Source organism: Watersipora subatra, chromosome 10 (genome assembly GCF_963576615.1).
Source record: "Watersipora subatra chromosome 10, tzWatSuba1.1, whole genome shotgun sequence".
NCBI lineage: Eukaryota > Metazoa > Bryozoa > Gymnolaemata > Cheilostomatida > Watersiporidae > Watersipora > Watersipora subatra.
In genome coordinates, this window is record NC_088717.1 from 26324828 (window position 1) to 26342028 (window position 17201).

Genomic DNA, 17201 nt, shown 5'->3' on the forward strand with positions numbered 1-17201 from the left:
CAGGTAACAGTGCTATTATTAGATATTTTTTGTACCATTTAATTACTAAAAGCAATTACACCCACTGATTGCCTTTAATGTGTTACATGAATTAACAATTAAGAACCTAAATATAAAATAAAATTGAATTTTATTTTATATGATACTAGCTGCATTACCCGCCTACAGTAACAGATTCACGGGCAGCATAAGGTTTATTGAGAGTTGGCTTTCATACTGTAAAACAACTCCAAATATGCAGTTACATCTTTCTCTCTCCATCTCTCCCTCTCTCCATCTCTCCCTCTCTCCCTCTTTCCCCTCTCTCCGTCTCTCCCCTTTCTCTCTCCCCTCTCCCTCTCTCCCCTCTCTCTCTCCCTCTTCTCCCTCCCTCTTCCCCCTCTCCCTCTCCCCCTCTCTCCCCCCTCTCTCTCCCTCTTTCTCTCCCTCTTTCTCTCCCTCTCTCTCTCCCCCCTCTCCTCCTCGCTCTCCCTCTCTCTCCCCTTCTCTCCCTCCCTCTCTCTCTCTCCCTTTCCCCCCTCTCACTCTCTCGCCCTTTCTCTCCCTCTCTCTTTCTCCCCCCTCTCCTCTTCGCTCTCTCCCTCTCTCTCCCCTTCTCTCCCTCCCTCTCTCTCCCTCTCCCCCTCTCTCTCTCTCCCCTCTCTCTCTCTCCCCTCTCCCTCTCTCTCCCTCCCTCTTCCCCCTCTCTCTCCCTCTCTCTCCCCCCCTCTCCTCCTCGCTCTCCCTCTCTCTCCCCTCCCTCTCTCTCTCTCCCCTCTCTCTCTCCCTCCCTCTTCCCCCTCTCTCTCTCTTCCTCTCTCTCTCTCTCTCTTTCTCTCTCTCTCTCTCTCTCCCCCCCTCTTCCCCCTCTCTCTCTCCCTCTCTCTCTCTCTTTCTCTCTCTTTCTCTCCCCCCCCCCCTCTCCTCCTCGCTCTCCCCTTCTCTCTCTTCCCTTCCTCCCTCTCTCTCTCTCCCTCTCCCTCTCTCCCCCCCCCTCTCCTCCTCGCTCTCCCTTTCTCTCCCTCTCTCTCTCCCCCCCCTCTCTCCTCTCTCTCCCCTTCTCTTCTCTCCCTCTCTCTCCCCTTCTCTCCCTCCCTCTCTCTCCCTCTCCCCCTCTCTCTCTCTCCCCTCTCTCTCTCTCCCCTCTCCCTCTCTCTCCCTCCCTCTTCCCCCTCTCTCTCCCTCTCTCTCCCCCCCTCTCCTCCTCGCTCTCCCTCTCTCTCCCCTCCCTCTCTCTCTCTCCCCTCTCTCTCTCCCTCCCTCTTCCCCCTCTCTCTCTCTTCCTCTCTCTCTCTCTCTCTTTCTCTCTCTCTCTCTCTCCCCCCCCCTCTTCCCCCTCTCTCTCTCCCTCTCTCTCTCTCTTTCTCTCTCTTTCTCTCCCCCCCCCCTCTCCTCCTCGCTCTCCCCTTCTCTCTCTTCCCTTCCTCCCTCTCTCTCTCTCCCTCTCCCTCTCTCCCCCCCCCCCTCTCCTCCTCGCTCTCCCTTTCTCTCCCTCTCTCTCTCCCCCCCTCTCTCCTCTCTCTCCCCTTCTCTTCTCTCACTCTCTCTCTCTCCCTCTCTCCCCTCCCTCTCCTCCTCGCTCTCTCTCTCTCCCTCTCTCTCTCCCTTAGTTCAACGCAACACATGCAGATAGACAACATTTTTGGTTTTTCTGTCGGCGTATGAAGAAACAGTTTTCGGCGTGTGCCTACTTTTGAGCAGGCGACGTATAGCTGGTCATGGCTGATGCAGGGTGACAGTAAGTCGATAGCAGCTGCTCTCTTTCTTTTCACAATAGCGTATCGCAACCCTCGCAGTACTCGTGAAAGTTCTGTAATAGTAAGTTACAGTAGGCCTACTCGTAGCTGGAAAAAAATTAGTAACTAGGCTGCTGAAGGAAATGAACATGACCCACTATCACGAACAGCGGCAAATTCAACGTTATTAAGTAGTGGAGATGTGGCAATTCATAGACAATACAACATCGTATAAGAAACACTTACCTTTTTGATGTGGAAATTTAGTAGGTGAGAAATGCGTTTTTCCAGTGGCTCCAAGAAACAAACGTTTACGTGACCTTCTCGGTACACGTTGGCAGTAAATATTAATTAGATGTAATTTACTACTCATTAATTTATTTAAAGAGTAGTAAATTTTATTTAATTCACTACTAATATTTACTACTAATTTAATTTTACTACTTACACATATTAATTAAGTTTGCTTCGTACGATCGAATCGAAAAAAAGACCGCCATATAATTTATTTATACTGCTCATATTTGGGAGTTATCGGTGACTTAATATATCGAGAAGACAACTCGTACTATTAGCATATCAGTATTTATCGTCCATCCCTACGATGAATAGCGGGTTACGTATTATAATAGAGGCGTGTACTAACCGGAGATTCTCGTTAATGCGCCCTAGCGGTGAAAAAAACCACAGAATAGACACGCCCATATATAAAAGTAGCGGCTAATAGTCGGAAAAGTACGGTACTCTATAAAGCGGACAGACACACAGACAACGATTGCCGTTTATATAGTAGATTTAAGAACTAGCAGAGTTGTCAGCTAATAAGCAAATAAATTTCAACTACTTTGACAAGAAAGTCTTGAGCTGCTGCCTGAAAGCCTTTAAATGGCCCCTTTTTAGTTTGAATTATTTTGCTAGGATCTTTAATTGTTTTTTATTAGCTAATTTTTATTATTTTTAATTAGATATTGTTGTTGGTATTGTTTGCACCACTTTTGTATACTGATTGACATGATTCGAGATCAACCAAATATGTTTAAGTTATTTTTAGTTAATATCTTTGCACCAGCTAACAAAATATGGCAATGGCTTGCAAAAATTTATATTAGCAATAAAAGCATAACCATTTTTGAGCACTTTTCTAATCGGTGATTTCAGTAGAAGTAATAAAACTTGCTCCAATTCTACCCAAAGTTCTTTTATAAGGCTAATGTTCATTTTGTTTCATTATTGTATAAATGTCTCATCTTTTGCAAGTTCTTTGATTTATTTGAATAAAATCGACTTAAAAAATTACCTTTCCTAGCGTCTGAAAACATTGCTAAAATTAGATAAAATAAACAGAGCTTGATTTACAATAATATATTTTTATAGAAGAAATTATGAAATTATAATAGAATATTATTACAGAACTGTACAATTCTAGAGTTCAAGGTCGCTGACAAACGCATCGACGAGCAAGGTAGACTCTGTTGGTCCTTTGAACTTTAATCTTCCTCCATCTGCAGTCACGGCTGTAGTGGGTTTCAGGGGATCGTACAGTGCTGCAAGTCAATTCATCATTGTTATTATTTTCTCTACACATGACAGAATACATGTAGGCTAGTCACAGAAAGCGATTCACATTGAATTTTTTTGTGAACACGGCTAGCAAATAAAGATTGTACGTGCGCTTATGAGTATTTTAATAAATTTTTGCCAGGTAATTAAAATGCATATATGAACAAACCAGAACTGATTAATAATTCACACTTACAGTTTTCCTTGAGCCTCTTTGCTGCATTTACAGCCTCTTCTGAACTCAAACACGTTGTAGGTAATTACTTCTCTACAAATACAAATTATTTTATAACTTTTCAATCAGTCAATTAACAAATCAAAAAGGCTTTAAAACTTCATATAAATTAAGAAACAAACAAGCTGCTCAACAGATAATGAGGCATTGCCTTTTGAAGTGGCATGTGCCGCCGGCGACATAATTATGCTGTTCGAGTCCAGTCTTAAATGTATATTGTTCAAACAGAGGAAGAGTTGGTTCATCATCCGAGTCTAGTGGTGAGTACGACATGATGAAGTTAAATATTGCTTTTTATACCAAGCCACTAGAACTTTTGTTTGCCAAATTTTTATTTCAAATCACTTGAAAATTTATCATTATAAAGTTTTGCTGATGCAACAAATATACATGACACATATATAGTAGCTAACCACTAAAATTTAAGTTAAACATTCTTATGCTCTTAAGTTATTAAAATATACTTAAGAAATGATGGTGGAAACCCACAGCTGGTCACTTAGCTATGTAGGAAACAGGAAGGTGTAGACTCAACATGTAATGGGTATAAATAACAGCATATTATAACAGCCATTGCTTGTTATTACATATACAAGTTGCCTAAAAAGCTAAGCATGCTATCGAGTGTCCGAAACTGTATAAAGCATCTGTTCATTCATCAAATCCCAAAACAAGGATTCTAAAAAAATAATACAAAGATTACTGTGATGGAGAGATAAAAACATGTATATAAAAATAAAAAATGTGTAAAATTGTGTAAAAATGTGTAAAAAAATGGGTAAAAACACTTTACAGATGCTAGCGTTGCCAGAAATAGATTATTGGTCTAATGGTAAATATTATGTTTAGAAAAAGTTATGAGAAACTTGTTAACTATACTGGTTTATGAGTCATCATTCTCTCTCGACAGAACTGATGGTCTCGGATGTTATAACTCAATTCTAACATACTGAATATATTATCTTTTTATCTGAGTCTTCATGTCTGATGAAAAGGGTTTCTTAAGCATAAATGTTTAAAAAACTAACTGCTACTGACTATTATATTTGTAATCTAGAAAATATACACGGATCATCAACCTTGATAAGACATTCAGTTGTGTTCACACATTTCGCCGACCCAAACAGACAGTGAAGCGATCTCTGCGCTAGCAAATATATTCCTTACAATGAAAATTTCATCACCTTCATTTCATTTCACAAAGATCTGCAAATGATTGAATTTTCTCCATAAAGTTAGAACTCTAGCATTTTCTGAATATCAAATTAGAACTTTCTAGATTTTTATCAGTGCTCATATGCTGTGTTTTTTTTAATTCATTTAGCAGTGATTGATTTTATACCTAGATAAATTTCCTTTCATATAAATTTTAGAACATTTCGCAATTTACACTAAAAAGTTTAAAATTTTTAGAAAAACATTACGGCATGTAAATTACTCGGTAATGTACCAAAAAGATTTTATCAAAGTGTACCAAGAAAAACCTGTTAGGAGATACAGCAAATAGATAAATTGATAAAAATGAAGTTATTTTAATATATCTTATTTAATAAAGGTCAACACAATCAAAACCAAATATTGTCTGATCCTTCTCTCTTTCTACCATGAGTCTTTATAGCAATCAGACTACAACATATGATGATAAACTTAAACACTTGTATGTTAATAGCGGGTTGACATGAACTTTCTTACTAACTCTATATGTATTGTGCTAAAACTTGCCATTGACTTGTAAAGCATTCACGAATAAAGTATAATTTTTCTGTATCGACATCGCTGTATCTGTCCCAACAGCAGTTATCAAAGTAGGGAATCTCTCGGCCTCTTGTATTATGGTAGAATAAAAGTGTACAACAATAAATGAACTTAAAATATAATTGATAATATGATACTCTATGATGATTGATAACTGGAAGTACCATTCTAAACAAAACTTAGCATTTTAAAGTATCAGTGAATAAAGACTAGGTCAGGGTTGTACCCTGCCTTAAATAGCTGCCTTAGGTAGCTGCCTTAAATATCTGTCTAAGATAGCTGCTTAAAGCCTGGTTTCCATATCGAATGGAAACTTTGGCTGTAATCTAGTGCAGCAAAACACATGCGACGCTAGGCACAAGTGTTTTGCTGCCTCTTCTGTTCAAATAAAGCTGCATTGCTAATAATTGCATTAAAAGGGATCGCTCACCATGCCGTTTCAAAAATGCTGACCTTCACTTGTACAGTGCATTTCGGGAAGGTTTTGCCTGCAGCTCTTTGCAAAAGTTGAACAGCGCTGAGTTCTTGCGTTGACCGCATGCAACTACTGGCGGAACTCGGCATGTATGTTCACATTTCACTGCTGATAGCCCTGCGGTGCTGTCACCGGTGCTTCCGGCATATAATTATGGAAACCAGACTTAAGACAACTGCCTTAAATAGCTGTTTTAGATAATTACCTGAGTTAGTTGCTTTAAACAGCTGCCTTATGTACCCACCTTAAATAGCTGCCTTACATATCTACTTCAAATAGCTGCCTTTAATAACTGCCTTACATATCTACCTCAAATTGCTGCCTTAGATAGCTGCCTTACATATCTACCTCAAATAGCTACCTTAGATAGCTGCCTTGATGTAAGATGCAAGGTCTAAGATGATGTGAGATCTAAGATGTTAGCATACTTCACTGTTTATTCTTCCTTTTGTGTTAGACAAAATTAAAAACTTAACATTGCAAAAGAATCCTCAGTTCTAACTACATTAAAGACAAAAAATAAAAAATAAATATTTACTGGTCATAGCAGCATCCTTCCTGGTTGTAAGCACGTCCATGCTCCTGTACTTGCACGGAGTTGCGCGATAGCAACCTTAGATAACTGCCTTAGATATATGTCTTATATAGCTGCTTTAGATAGCTGCGTAAGATAGCTGCCTTAGATAGCTGTCTTATATAGCTGCCTTAAATAGCTGCATTAAATAGCTGATCAACTATTAGTTAAAGTATTTTGCAATAGTTAAATTAGTGAGAGTTTATATTTTTTGAAAATTTCTGTCATGCGTTCGTAGGACTTTGGTAAAGACTAAATGTTTGATAACAAACATGCTAATTAAATTTCGCCCAAACTCACGCATAGTTAATTATTTTTATTAGGAAATATATATGCTTGTTTGCAATTTTGGCAGATTGATGGACTAGATAACTATGTGATTGTATAAAGGAAATGCAGTTTAACATATAAAGGAATGTAAGTATATAAAGTTTGAAGGCCAAAAAACTAACAGCTATAACAGCTAAAGCCATCCAACATAAGATACATTATAGCAAAGACCTAGAATACCTTATAGGTTGACTTAGAAAAGATGATAAACACCATTTATCGAAATTTATAGAAAATTCGTACGCAATGAACAATTTTTAACAAATTTATTTCCACAGTTCGCATATTCAAAGTAGTTATTAATGTATATAATTGTTTTCAAAATAATCTGAATGCCTGTTCTAATCAAGTACTAGCTGTTAAAGTCATTCAAGTAATATTTTTTCATTTTTGTTGTGACTTTTTCTGGAAATAATATTTTCTATTTAGTCGCTTTCATTATCACGACGTGTCTTAGTTTTTCCCAAGAGTGTTGTTCTCTTCATAGTATATGTAAAGTTTCATGAAAGTTTTGTTTGAGTTTAAGTTATTGCACTGTAATGGCATGTTTTCTCTCAATGTTGTATTATGGGATTTGTTACTCAGGCTATATCGGCGTCTGAGCATAAACGAGTACAGGTGGTCTTGGCAATTTCAGTGAGTGGGTAAAGCTGAGTAAAGCTAGTGAAGAAAGCTAGTGGGTAAAGCTAGTAGATTGGGTGGTATTAGGCAGTATTGGGAGTATATAAGGAAGGGGAACAAAAGACGGATTCTTCTCTTCTCCTTCTTCGCATCAGTACATGGAAGTCTATTCATTTATACAACACTCAATAGTTTTTATTGTTACAAATGAAAAAATTTTGCAAAGTCAGCAGTCGGAAAAGCAATGTGATTGGCCAGATCAAACAATAATGGAATGTCGAGAAATTCCGCCTATGCAAGAGGACCGCTGCAATTTATTAGGTAAGTCAGCTGGCGTTTTGCTTTTGAAAGACCTGATGTTATTATTATAATAAAATTGTACATTCGTTGGAGAAGAGTTGCTATATCAGATTTCGATAGATGTCAATATTATCACTTGAAATTGGAGTTGTCTTGCTTTGGATGACTCATAGAGCGATGCGCGGTCACCAGGTTATTTGCATCTCTCGCACTGTATTACGGTAATTATACCTATCCATCTCACATTGGGATTGACTTTTGAATTGACCTAACGATGGTGCTGTTTGTCCTTTTAGCCAATAGTATGACGCCAGCAGGCCTGGGTCATGTTAGCCTGTCTTGACAAACTGTTGTTTTTGCAGAGTTGTCCCCCCGTCGAGTGGGCAAGCAATGCAACAGCTTGTCACAAGACGTACTGAACCTGATGCATCAGCTGCACTTTAGGGAGTTGTTCTCTTCCGTCTATGCGGCTTGGTTGCGATGTTATGTCGGTCGCTCCTTTAGTATTCATAACGAATTTCGCGCAAAGATTCATGTAGAAAAAATAAGATTTACGTTTAACAAGAACAACGTTTAACTAGCGAACCAGTCTCTGTTGGAAACTTTAGTAGAACTTGAGAACTTGGGCAACAACAGCGACTAACTATGTCATGATTTGTTCGCTCAGTCAGTTTTATTTCTATTTTTGTATCAGTCAGTTTTATTTGAATTTTATTTTCAATTTATTTTATTCTTAAATTCTACCAAGGTTTATCGCAGAGACTGGTCTCTGGCTAATTGTTTTTATCTTAGTTTTTTTCTACATAAATTTTTGTGCTAAATCTGTTATGATTACCAATGGAGCGACTGACATAACATCGCAGCCAAGCCGCATAGACGGAAGAGAACAACTCCTTTTCAGTGCAGCTGATGCATCAGGTGCAGTACCTCTTGTGACAAGCTGTTGGGTTGCTCGCTCGACGAGGGGACAACTCCGCAAAAACAACAGTTTGTCAAGACAGGTTAGGGTCATGTATGATGGCCAAGTTTTATTTTAATACGGTAGTCTACTGATATTCTAACCCCTCATTGACTGTAATCAGTGAGTGACCTTGTCTAGGTTGTCCGTTGCTGAGAGAAGCCAGACTTCCTACCGATGCTCTTGGTAGGCTCTCTTGGCTCTTCTCTTTTTGCTGCCTGCTGACTAGATGTGAGATCTTGCTGTTGACTGCATCAAAACCAAAAATCAATGCTTGTCGTAGCGGGTTGCGTACATCCCAGAAGAAATGACTGACTCGCTGTGTGCACTCACTACAGGTATGCTGAATTCCTATATACTTTCATTTTCCTTGAATTTAATAATAAATGTAATCATGTAATAATCGTTTCTTTGAATATTTATTCAATTAAACAATAATTACTGTCTTAGCGTTAAAAATAAGATAATAAACAAATAAACTTTTGCTGCAAGCGACTTCTATTATTAGTAATCTGTGTTATAGTGGAGTGTAGATCAGTTCATTTCTATAAGTAATTCCCACCCCTTTGATACTTGGAGTAATTGAGAGCCGTCACATTCCAGCATAACAATATCAATGCTGACCGCTATTAAAAGACTAGCAGCATGCTCAGACAAGGTTGCAACAAATAATTAGATAACAAGTGAGTTGGTTTCAGCTCTCCTGTTGGGTTCAGCAAACTGTATCGCCGGCAGCATTGGGTTCTGCAAACATACGCTAAAAGTAAGGGTTGTCTCCACCCTACTCCTACAAGTTTTATTCATATGGCAGTCTCGAATTTCCTTGTGCCTAAATATTTAAAAGATACATTGAGTCTAACCACATATTTTATCTTCTAGAATTTGAACTAAAACATTCTGTGTGACGTTTTATGGATGACCAACTCATGATTTGAGCAACAATTCAAGGTAATGTACAGTCAAACATGGATAACTCGTCCACGGATAGCTCGAACACATGGTTAATTCGAACATTTCCTTTGGTCCGTTCCCACGTAATGATAAATTGCTATAGATAACTCGAACTCAACACTGTTAATTCGAACTGTTTTTTTGCCCAACAGCTACCGAAACGGTTGTTTTCGCTTTAGAAAATCACTTTATTCAAAGCCATAGAGGTAAACTTCATCTTTTCGTAATTCATAAGCGTCGTTATTACTACCATCGGCAAAATATTTTTGTCAACGACTTTTCTAAAAGTTTGGTGTTATTTGATTTATACTGCGATACGATGAATAGCACGGGCTAGCCGGGTCACGCGCGCAAGAATTTTCGCCACGCACATACAAAACAAAAATCGCATGTTGTTTTGTATGTGCGTGGCGAAAATCCTTGAGTGCGTGACTCGGCTAGCCCGTGATGAATAGTTTTCCGATGTTGATTCCGTGTTGAATCAACGTCGGAATGTTGAATGTTTAAAACGTCTTAAAAAATGTTGTAATTAAAAGTATACGTTGTCTGAGCTACAAAAAACTAATGTCAATCTGAAAAACGTCCTGGCAATAACATCACCTCAAACAACAAACCAATCTCAAGTGATAGAAATATCTCTATACTTTTTCATGAAAACGTTTTAAACTTTACATTAGAAGCATTTAATTTGAAACAAGCCATTTGTGCTTTTGATTTATATTATAGTTTGTATATGTACATGTATCTACTAATAAATAAGTAAATATATGGACTTGTGACAGTGCTCTGATAACTTGAATGCTCTGATAATTCGAACAGTTTTGCTCGGTCCCTTGAAGTTCGAGTTATCCATGTTTGACTGTATGTATAAAATAGCTGGTTCAGTTAACTCATCTCACCCTGAGTAAGAACACTTTCCATTGTAGGAAAGTACACGCCTATGCTGTTCTACTTGTCATCCCTAGCCATTTCTTCCTGATGAACTGCCTACTCTATTGTCATGATCAGGCGGTGCTGAGAACCTTGAGAATAGCATGCATTTTGGCAAAGTGCATTTGACATGGTGGTACAGCTTCAGTTTACAAATGACTTTGCGTTTACCGCTATGATATGATTGAGGCAAAACTTTTACTTTTTATATCAGATGAAATGATGTGTTAGTCGGCATTGATGAATGCTGCGTAAATGTTGATTGACTGCTTAAGGTTCTATTTATTGATTAGCCCTGCTGGAAAAGCTGAAACATTATTCCCTACATTAAAATACTGTCACGGCACAACGTGGTGACTAGGGCCATAATAATAATATACTTCTTGCCACCACAGTTGCAGGACCAAGAAACTAGGAAGCACCGAGGCAGGCCCAACCTGCAGTTACTCTCACTTTTGTAGTTTAGGTTTTGAGCCAGCTTATGAGATACCTTACCTTCCATTCTCTGCAAATCAGAGCAAGTTATTTCTGTAAAATGTCATCCATAGAAAGCCAGATGCTAGGATTTATTCATCCACGCAGTGCTCTTCGATAATCATTGTGCTGGCTCCAGGAATCCAAATAGCTGTCACTGATCATTCCAATTACAGAGTTTCATAACCAAGATTTATTTTTAAATGCTTTCCAAATCCTTCTGAAAAATGTAGTTTCTGCAATAAGTGACATAACATAATTGCAATTTTCTTAAGCCCTTTGTCTCAAGCAAGTGTTTATCAACTAACACTCATACCCAATATTATCTGATTAACTAGGATATACATATAAGCACAAAGTCTTTGTGAAACTTGTCCAAGTTTTTTTTATTTCATTGAATATGTTTAGTCTCCGATTTGCCAGAAACTATTCTCTCCATAAAAATACCTTTATAATATAAATATGATATAATCTTTTCAAGTTGAGTTAGAAACAATACACAGTTGTTTCTATTTCCATTACACAGTATTTCTAATACATGTTATTTTATCTTGAGTGAGAGTATACATCAGAATGTTAATAACAGTACAGTTGTTTTTAATTTCGTTGAACAGTAATATATATTACTTTATCTTGAGTTTGTGTATATATCAGAATAATTATAAAAGTTGTAGGGTGTAGTATTCAACTAAGACTGAATAGCGAGTCAAGCTACTGCTGCCAAAAAATTAATAAATACATACAAAAACAGCTACAGGAGATACAGTAAAAGTTTCTTTGAGGTGCTGTTAATATATGCGATGTCTCTATGCTTCTATCGATGCCATTTGCTATAAACAGATAACAACAATAACATGAGTGAGCGAGTGCATGTGAGGTGCTGCCTATTGTAGATGCTGCCAATCTCCGTATTGACTGCTGCATCAAAAGAGACTCACTAGACTTTATGTAATCAGCAAAGTAATATGGCTTCTAGAATATTCTAAAAGACTTTTATAAAATTTCTCTTTGCTGATAGGATTCTATTTTAAGCACAAAAATGTAAAAGTGTTCATTGCTTTAACTTATCAGCTGAAACCGTATAGAAGCCAAAGAGTATATCAGAATCAATATATTCAAGTGCTAAGCTAACAAACAATGATATCACATGCCAAAGTTTGGCAACCTTTGTTCAAACATGATAATAGCTTAAAGGAACATTGTTACTTTTGCATCAACATAAATTTTTACGTGCTAATTGCTATTTGCTTGATGTTGCTACTCATAAAATATCGGAAAATATTATGACATGTTAGTCGCTTTTGGCTATGAGCAACCTTTAATAAAAGCTGGTATCATTTTCATCAATCCAACCATATAATAATAAGAAAAACCCTTTAAAAACCTGTTAAAAAGTAAGTGTTAGAATATTTTACTTGTACTTACTATTTACCCCATACACACTTTCGGGTCAAGGCTTACTTTTTGATAATCACGGTGCCCATGCACTCACTTCGTCGTATCGCCTGAGGTTTGTACAGTTTTAAAATTATAGCAGAGATTAACATAAGCAGCTGTAAAGCAAATAGCAATTCTCTGTGTCAATATTATTAAAAATTATATGAATGCTGTCTTCATGGCAAGTAAGGCAGGTGCTTCTATCAATTTGACAAAAGCCTGACTTGAAACTTTACAAAAAATTCTCCCAAATAATATTAGATTGGATAATGCAAATGTTTTAAAATTTCATCAAGTCACAATTAATTACTTGGTATTAACCTATTTTGGCTAAACTATTATCAATTCAAAATTCAATATTTTTGTGGCGTGAAGTACACAATTGTATTAAAAAAGATACCTTTTAAAAATTACACATTGTAGCGGCATTTTTTTTTTGGATAAGGTAAAGGTGCATGCTCTTCCACTTCAGTCTCAAATGTGTATTTTTTCCAAATGGAAGACCTGGTTCATCATCTGAGTCTGGTGATGAGCATGACATGTTGAAGTCTATTGGTAAGCATGACATGTTAAAGTCTAGTGGTGAGCATGACATGTTGAAGTCTGGTGGTGAGCATGACATGTTGAAGTCTGGTGGTGAGCATGACATGTTGAAGTCTAGTGGTGAGCATGACATGTTGAAGTCTAGTGGTGAGCATGACATGTTGAAGTCTAGTGGTGAGCATGACATGTTGAAGTCTAGTGGTGAACATGACATGTTGAAGTCTGGTGGTGAGCATGACATGTTGAAGTCTAGTGGTGAGCATGACATGTTGAAGTCTAGTGGTGAGCATGACATGTTGAAGTCTAGTGGTAAGCATGACATGTTGAAGTCTAGTGGTAAGCATGACATGTTGAAGTCTAGTGGTAAGCATGACATGTTGAAGTCTAGTGGTGAGCATGACATGTTGAAGTCTAGTGGTGAACATGACATGTTGAAGTCTGGTGGTGAGCATGACATGTTGAAGTCTAGTGGTAAGCATGACATGTTGAAGTCTGGTGGTAAGCATGACATGTTGAAGTCTAGTGGTGAGCATGACATGTTGAAGTCTGGTGGTGAGCACAACATATTGGAGCTGTTTGAAAAATCTCAATTGATTAAGAAGTTTAGCTTCCAATTCTTTCAGATATGACATGATTTTAGTTAATTTTTGCTTGTATACCAAACCATTGGAATTTTCGTTTACCAAATATCCTTTCCAAATCATTTGAAAATTTATCATAAAAAAGTTTTTTCTGATGAAACAAATATACATGACTCATGTTTTGGCTGCTTTCAATCCTATATATGATTAAAATATTGTCAAGATGGAAATTCGAAACAACTTGGGAAATGATGATGGAAACCCATAACCCGTCAATTAGCTATACAACAGACAGGACGGTGTTGAGTCAACACATACTGGGCATAAACCAGCATACTCTAAAACTCATTGCTTGCTTTCAGCATTTCCTTGAGGAGTTTCACCAGTTCTTAAGCATGCATATTGACTCATAAATTGAACATGCTATAGGATCGTGTTTGAAAATGGTCAAGGGTGTGTCTGAAACTATATAAAAGTATCTGTGTTCATCATACGAGTCTGGTGGTGAGTGTAAATTAATACAGTTTTTTAAATGGTCTCGGTGCCTTCGGATGCTTGAAATATTCCTTATGAAATACAATTTGGGAAATGATGATGGAAACCCATAGCTGGTCAAATAGCTATACATCATGCATGGAAATAACAGAATCACCTATTAAAAATGCATGAAGCTCTAAAAATTTGTGTTTGCTTTAAACAGGTCCTAAAGCATTTTTAATTGTTGCACTTTTTTATTAGATTTCTGATTAAGTCGTACATGCTGTTGGAGTTGTCTGACCTTTTACTAAATGTTTACTAAATGCGATTCGCTGAGAGAGATGACACAAACATACATTATGAAACTTGAATGTAGAGTAAACTTAAATTTGTAACAGCCCTCTGTCCGATCTAAACTTTTAGCTCTAAAGAAGTAAATTGTTATTGTGTAAGAGTATCTGCTGACATCAAAACATTTTTAAGGGAAAAATAATAAAATCAGGGCGTCATTTTTTGCATTTAATAATGATACTGATGCATAAGTGAACAGAATGTGTACAAACATGTACAAGATGTTACAGCACCTTTAAAAAGTGTTGTATCACCTGTACAGTCGTTTTAAACTTGTGTTTGCGCCAAGCATGTATATATGAAAATGCGTGAGGAAATCCTAACAAGCTTTTAGCTAACAGTAAAAGATTCAAATTTCATCTAAATTTCTTAAGCACTTTGTCTCAAGCAGGTATTATAACAACTAACACTCATACCTAATATTATCTGATTTGATAGGATATACAGACACAGAGACTCTGTGAAGCTGCTGCCGGTTAAGTCAGCTGTTTTGATTCTTCCACTTGCCAGAAAGCACCCCCTCTCAATGAAAATACAGTTTACAGCATAATGTCCTTTGCCATGAATGAGCCATGCAAACTGGTGGATGTCGAATTAAAACATTCAAAGCTTAATAGTAAATCTTAGACACATGGCTGCAGAAGGTATCATCTTAATGCTTGCTGACAGTGGTTGTATAATCTTTTCAAGTTGGGTTAATAACAATACACATGTGTTTCTATTTCCATTACACAGTAATTTTAATATAAGTTATTTTATAATGAGTGAGAGTATACATCAGAAAAATATATAAAAGTTGTAGGTTATAGTATTCAACTATGCTACTAGTATGCAACTGTACAAGGATAAACTATCTAAAGTGGATGCAACAAGAGATAATCTCAGTATTTAGTAGTGTAAAAAACGAATCATGCGTCCAATGATTATATTATTTGGTGTATTCATGTTATCTAATAATTTAAAGCTTCTTTTCTTACTAGCTACATGCTATAAAACAATCATGTTAGTCAACTAAAATACATAAATTTATTTGTTTGTCTGCTTGTAAAGGAAAGCATAAATTTTTGGGATTTGATTTTAAATAAACATAAAAGACTAAATAGTGAGTCAAGCAACTGCTGCCGAGAAAATTAATAAATACATATAAAAGCAGTTACTGGGATACAGTATGAGTATTCAGAAGTGCTGTTAATAACTGCGGTCTCTATGCCTCTATCAATGCCATTTACAGTCAACTGATAATAACATGAGTGAGTGCATGTGGGTGCTGCCTATTACAGATGATGCCAATCTTTTTATTGGGTGCTGCCTCAAAAGAGACTGTCTGAAGGTTTAACAGTGCTGCTCACTGCTGTGAGGGGTGCTACTTGTGGCAGTATTAGATGCTGCCTATAATAAGTATGTTGGAAATACACTAACAATACAAAATATGTCTAAATATATCATATGTAGCTCTATCCTCAAACTCCAAATCACTACAGGAAACATTTGACTGATTAATCAGACCATACAAAACTTTATGTGAGTCAGCACAACTGCATTGCTTCTAGAATATTCTAAAGGGCTTCCATTTAGTTTTCATTTGCTGCGAGGGACTTCATCTTAAGTAGGATAATCCACGTTATCGTTTTCTGACTTGTTGGCTGAATCAATACAGAAGCCAGAGAGTATCTCATAATCAATACACCCCAATTCTATTCTAACAAACCATGATATGACATGCCAAAGTCTGGCAATCTTTGCTTAAATTCAATAATAGAGTGAAAATACATATCTACTTTTGTATCAATGTAAGCTCTCATGTCCTAACTGCTATTCGATTGAATGTTACTACACATAACATATCGGTAAATAATATGACATGCTAGTCGCTTTTGGCTATGAGCAACCTTAAAAAAATGCTAACAAAAGGTAAACTGATAATAAAAACCAAATGATAGATTAGCTACTCTTGACTTTAATCAATTTTGATAAGTTTGTATTTACTCCCAAGTCATCTTTATTTGGTGCTCACAATGAGTCAGTCATATCAGACTGCAGTTATATTTGACAAAATAAAACAGTGATAAAGAAAAATTACCAACATTAAATGGAGATCTCACAACTGTTCTCTCATGAAATATTTACAAAGTTAGTAGAGGGGAAAGTAAAGTAATGATTGAATAAACAAGAAATTAAAACAGCTACCAACCGATACCAACTTTTAGAGTTTATTGCAAGTGTTTTATGAGTAGTTGATTATGGCCGCCTTTTTGCTAGTGATTTGCCATACTTGCTATAGAGTTGACTTATTTGCTATAGAGTTGACAATTTTGTGATTGATTTAATATATTTGCTATTGAGTTGTTTCATCAATATTCATACATACGCTTGTTTCTATCTGTGTTTTGCAATTTGCTTAGCTGGGATATGATTTTATACTTGGGTAGATTTGGGTTATTTAACTTTCGAAACATTTCTCAATTAACACAAATTTTTTGGTGTCTATAAAAAACCATATGGCATGTTAATCACTCTTTAATGTACAAAAAGAAATTTTATCAAAGTGCACCAAGAAACACCTGATAAGAGATAAAATAAATAAACATATTGATTCAAGTGAATTTATATTATTATGCCATCTTGAATAAAAGCCATCACAATCAAGATAAAATATTGTCTAATCCTTCTCTATTTCTGCTATGAGTCTTTATAGCAATCAGACTATAACATATGATGATAAACTTAAATATTTGTATATTAATAGCAGGTTGACAATAACTTTCTTTTTAATTTACAGCATGATCAAAGTAAAACATAGCACTGATTTGTAAAACATTTACGAATAAGGTACACCTTTCCTGTATCGACATCTCTGTATCTTTTCCAACGGCATACATTAGAGTAGTGAAGTTCTTGGCCCCTTGTATTACTGAAGGATAAAAATGTACAACA

At 36.6% G+C, this 17201-nt stretch overlaps 1 protein-coding gene and 1 long non-coding RNA gene across 2 annotated transcripts; one reads left to right on the top strand and one right to left on the bottom strand.

Moving 5' to 3' along the window:
* Positions 1-3076: 3076 nt before the first annotated feature.
* LOC137406636 (uncharacterized) lies at positions 3077-6345 on the bottom strand. The gene is made up of 3 exons (XR_010979926.1): positions 6279-6345; positions 3472-3543; positions 3077-3259 (listed from the first exon to the last, which is right to left on the bottom strand). It is a non-coding gene; the product is annotated as an uncharacterized lncRNA (long non-coding RNA).
* Positions 6346-12770: 6425 nt separating this feature from the next.
* On the top strand, positions 12771-13487 carry LOC137406923 (seminal vesicle secretory protein 2-like). The gene has a single exon (XM_068093525.1). It carries the CDS (start codon positions 12771-12773, stop codon positions 13485-13487), a length of 717 nt encoding a protein of 238 aa, XP_067949626.1.
* Positions 13488-17201: the final 3714 nt, after the last annotated feature.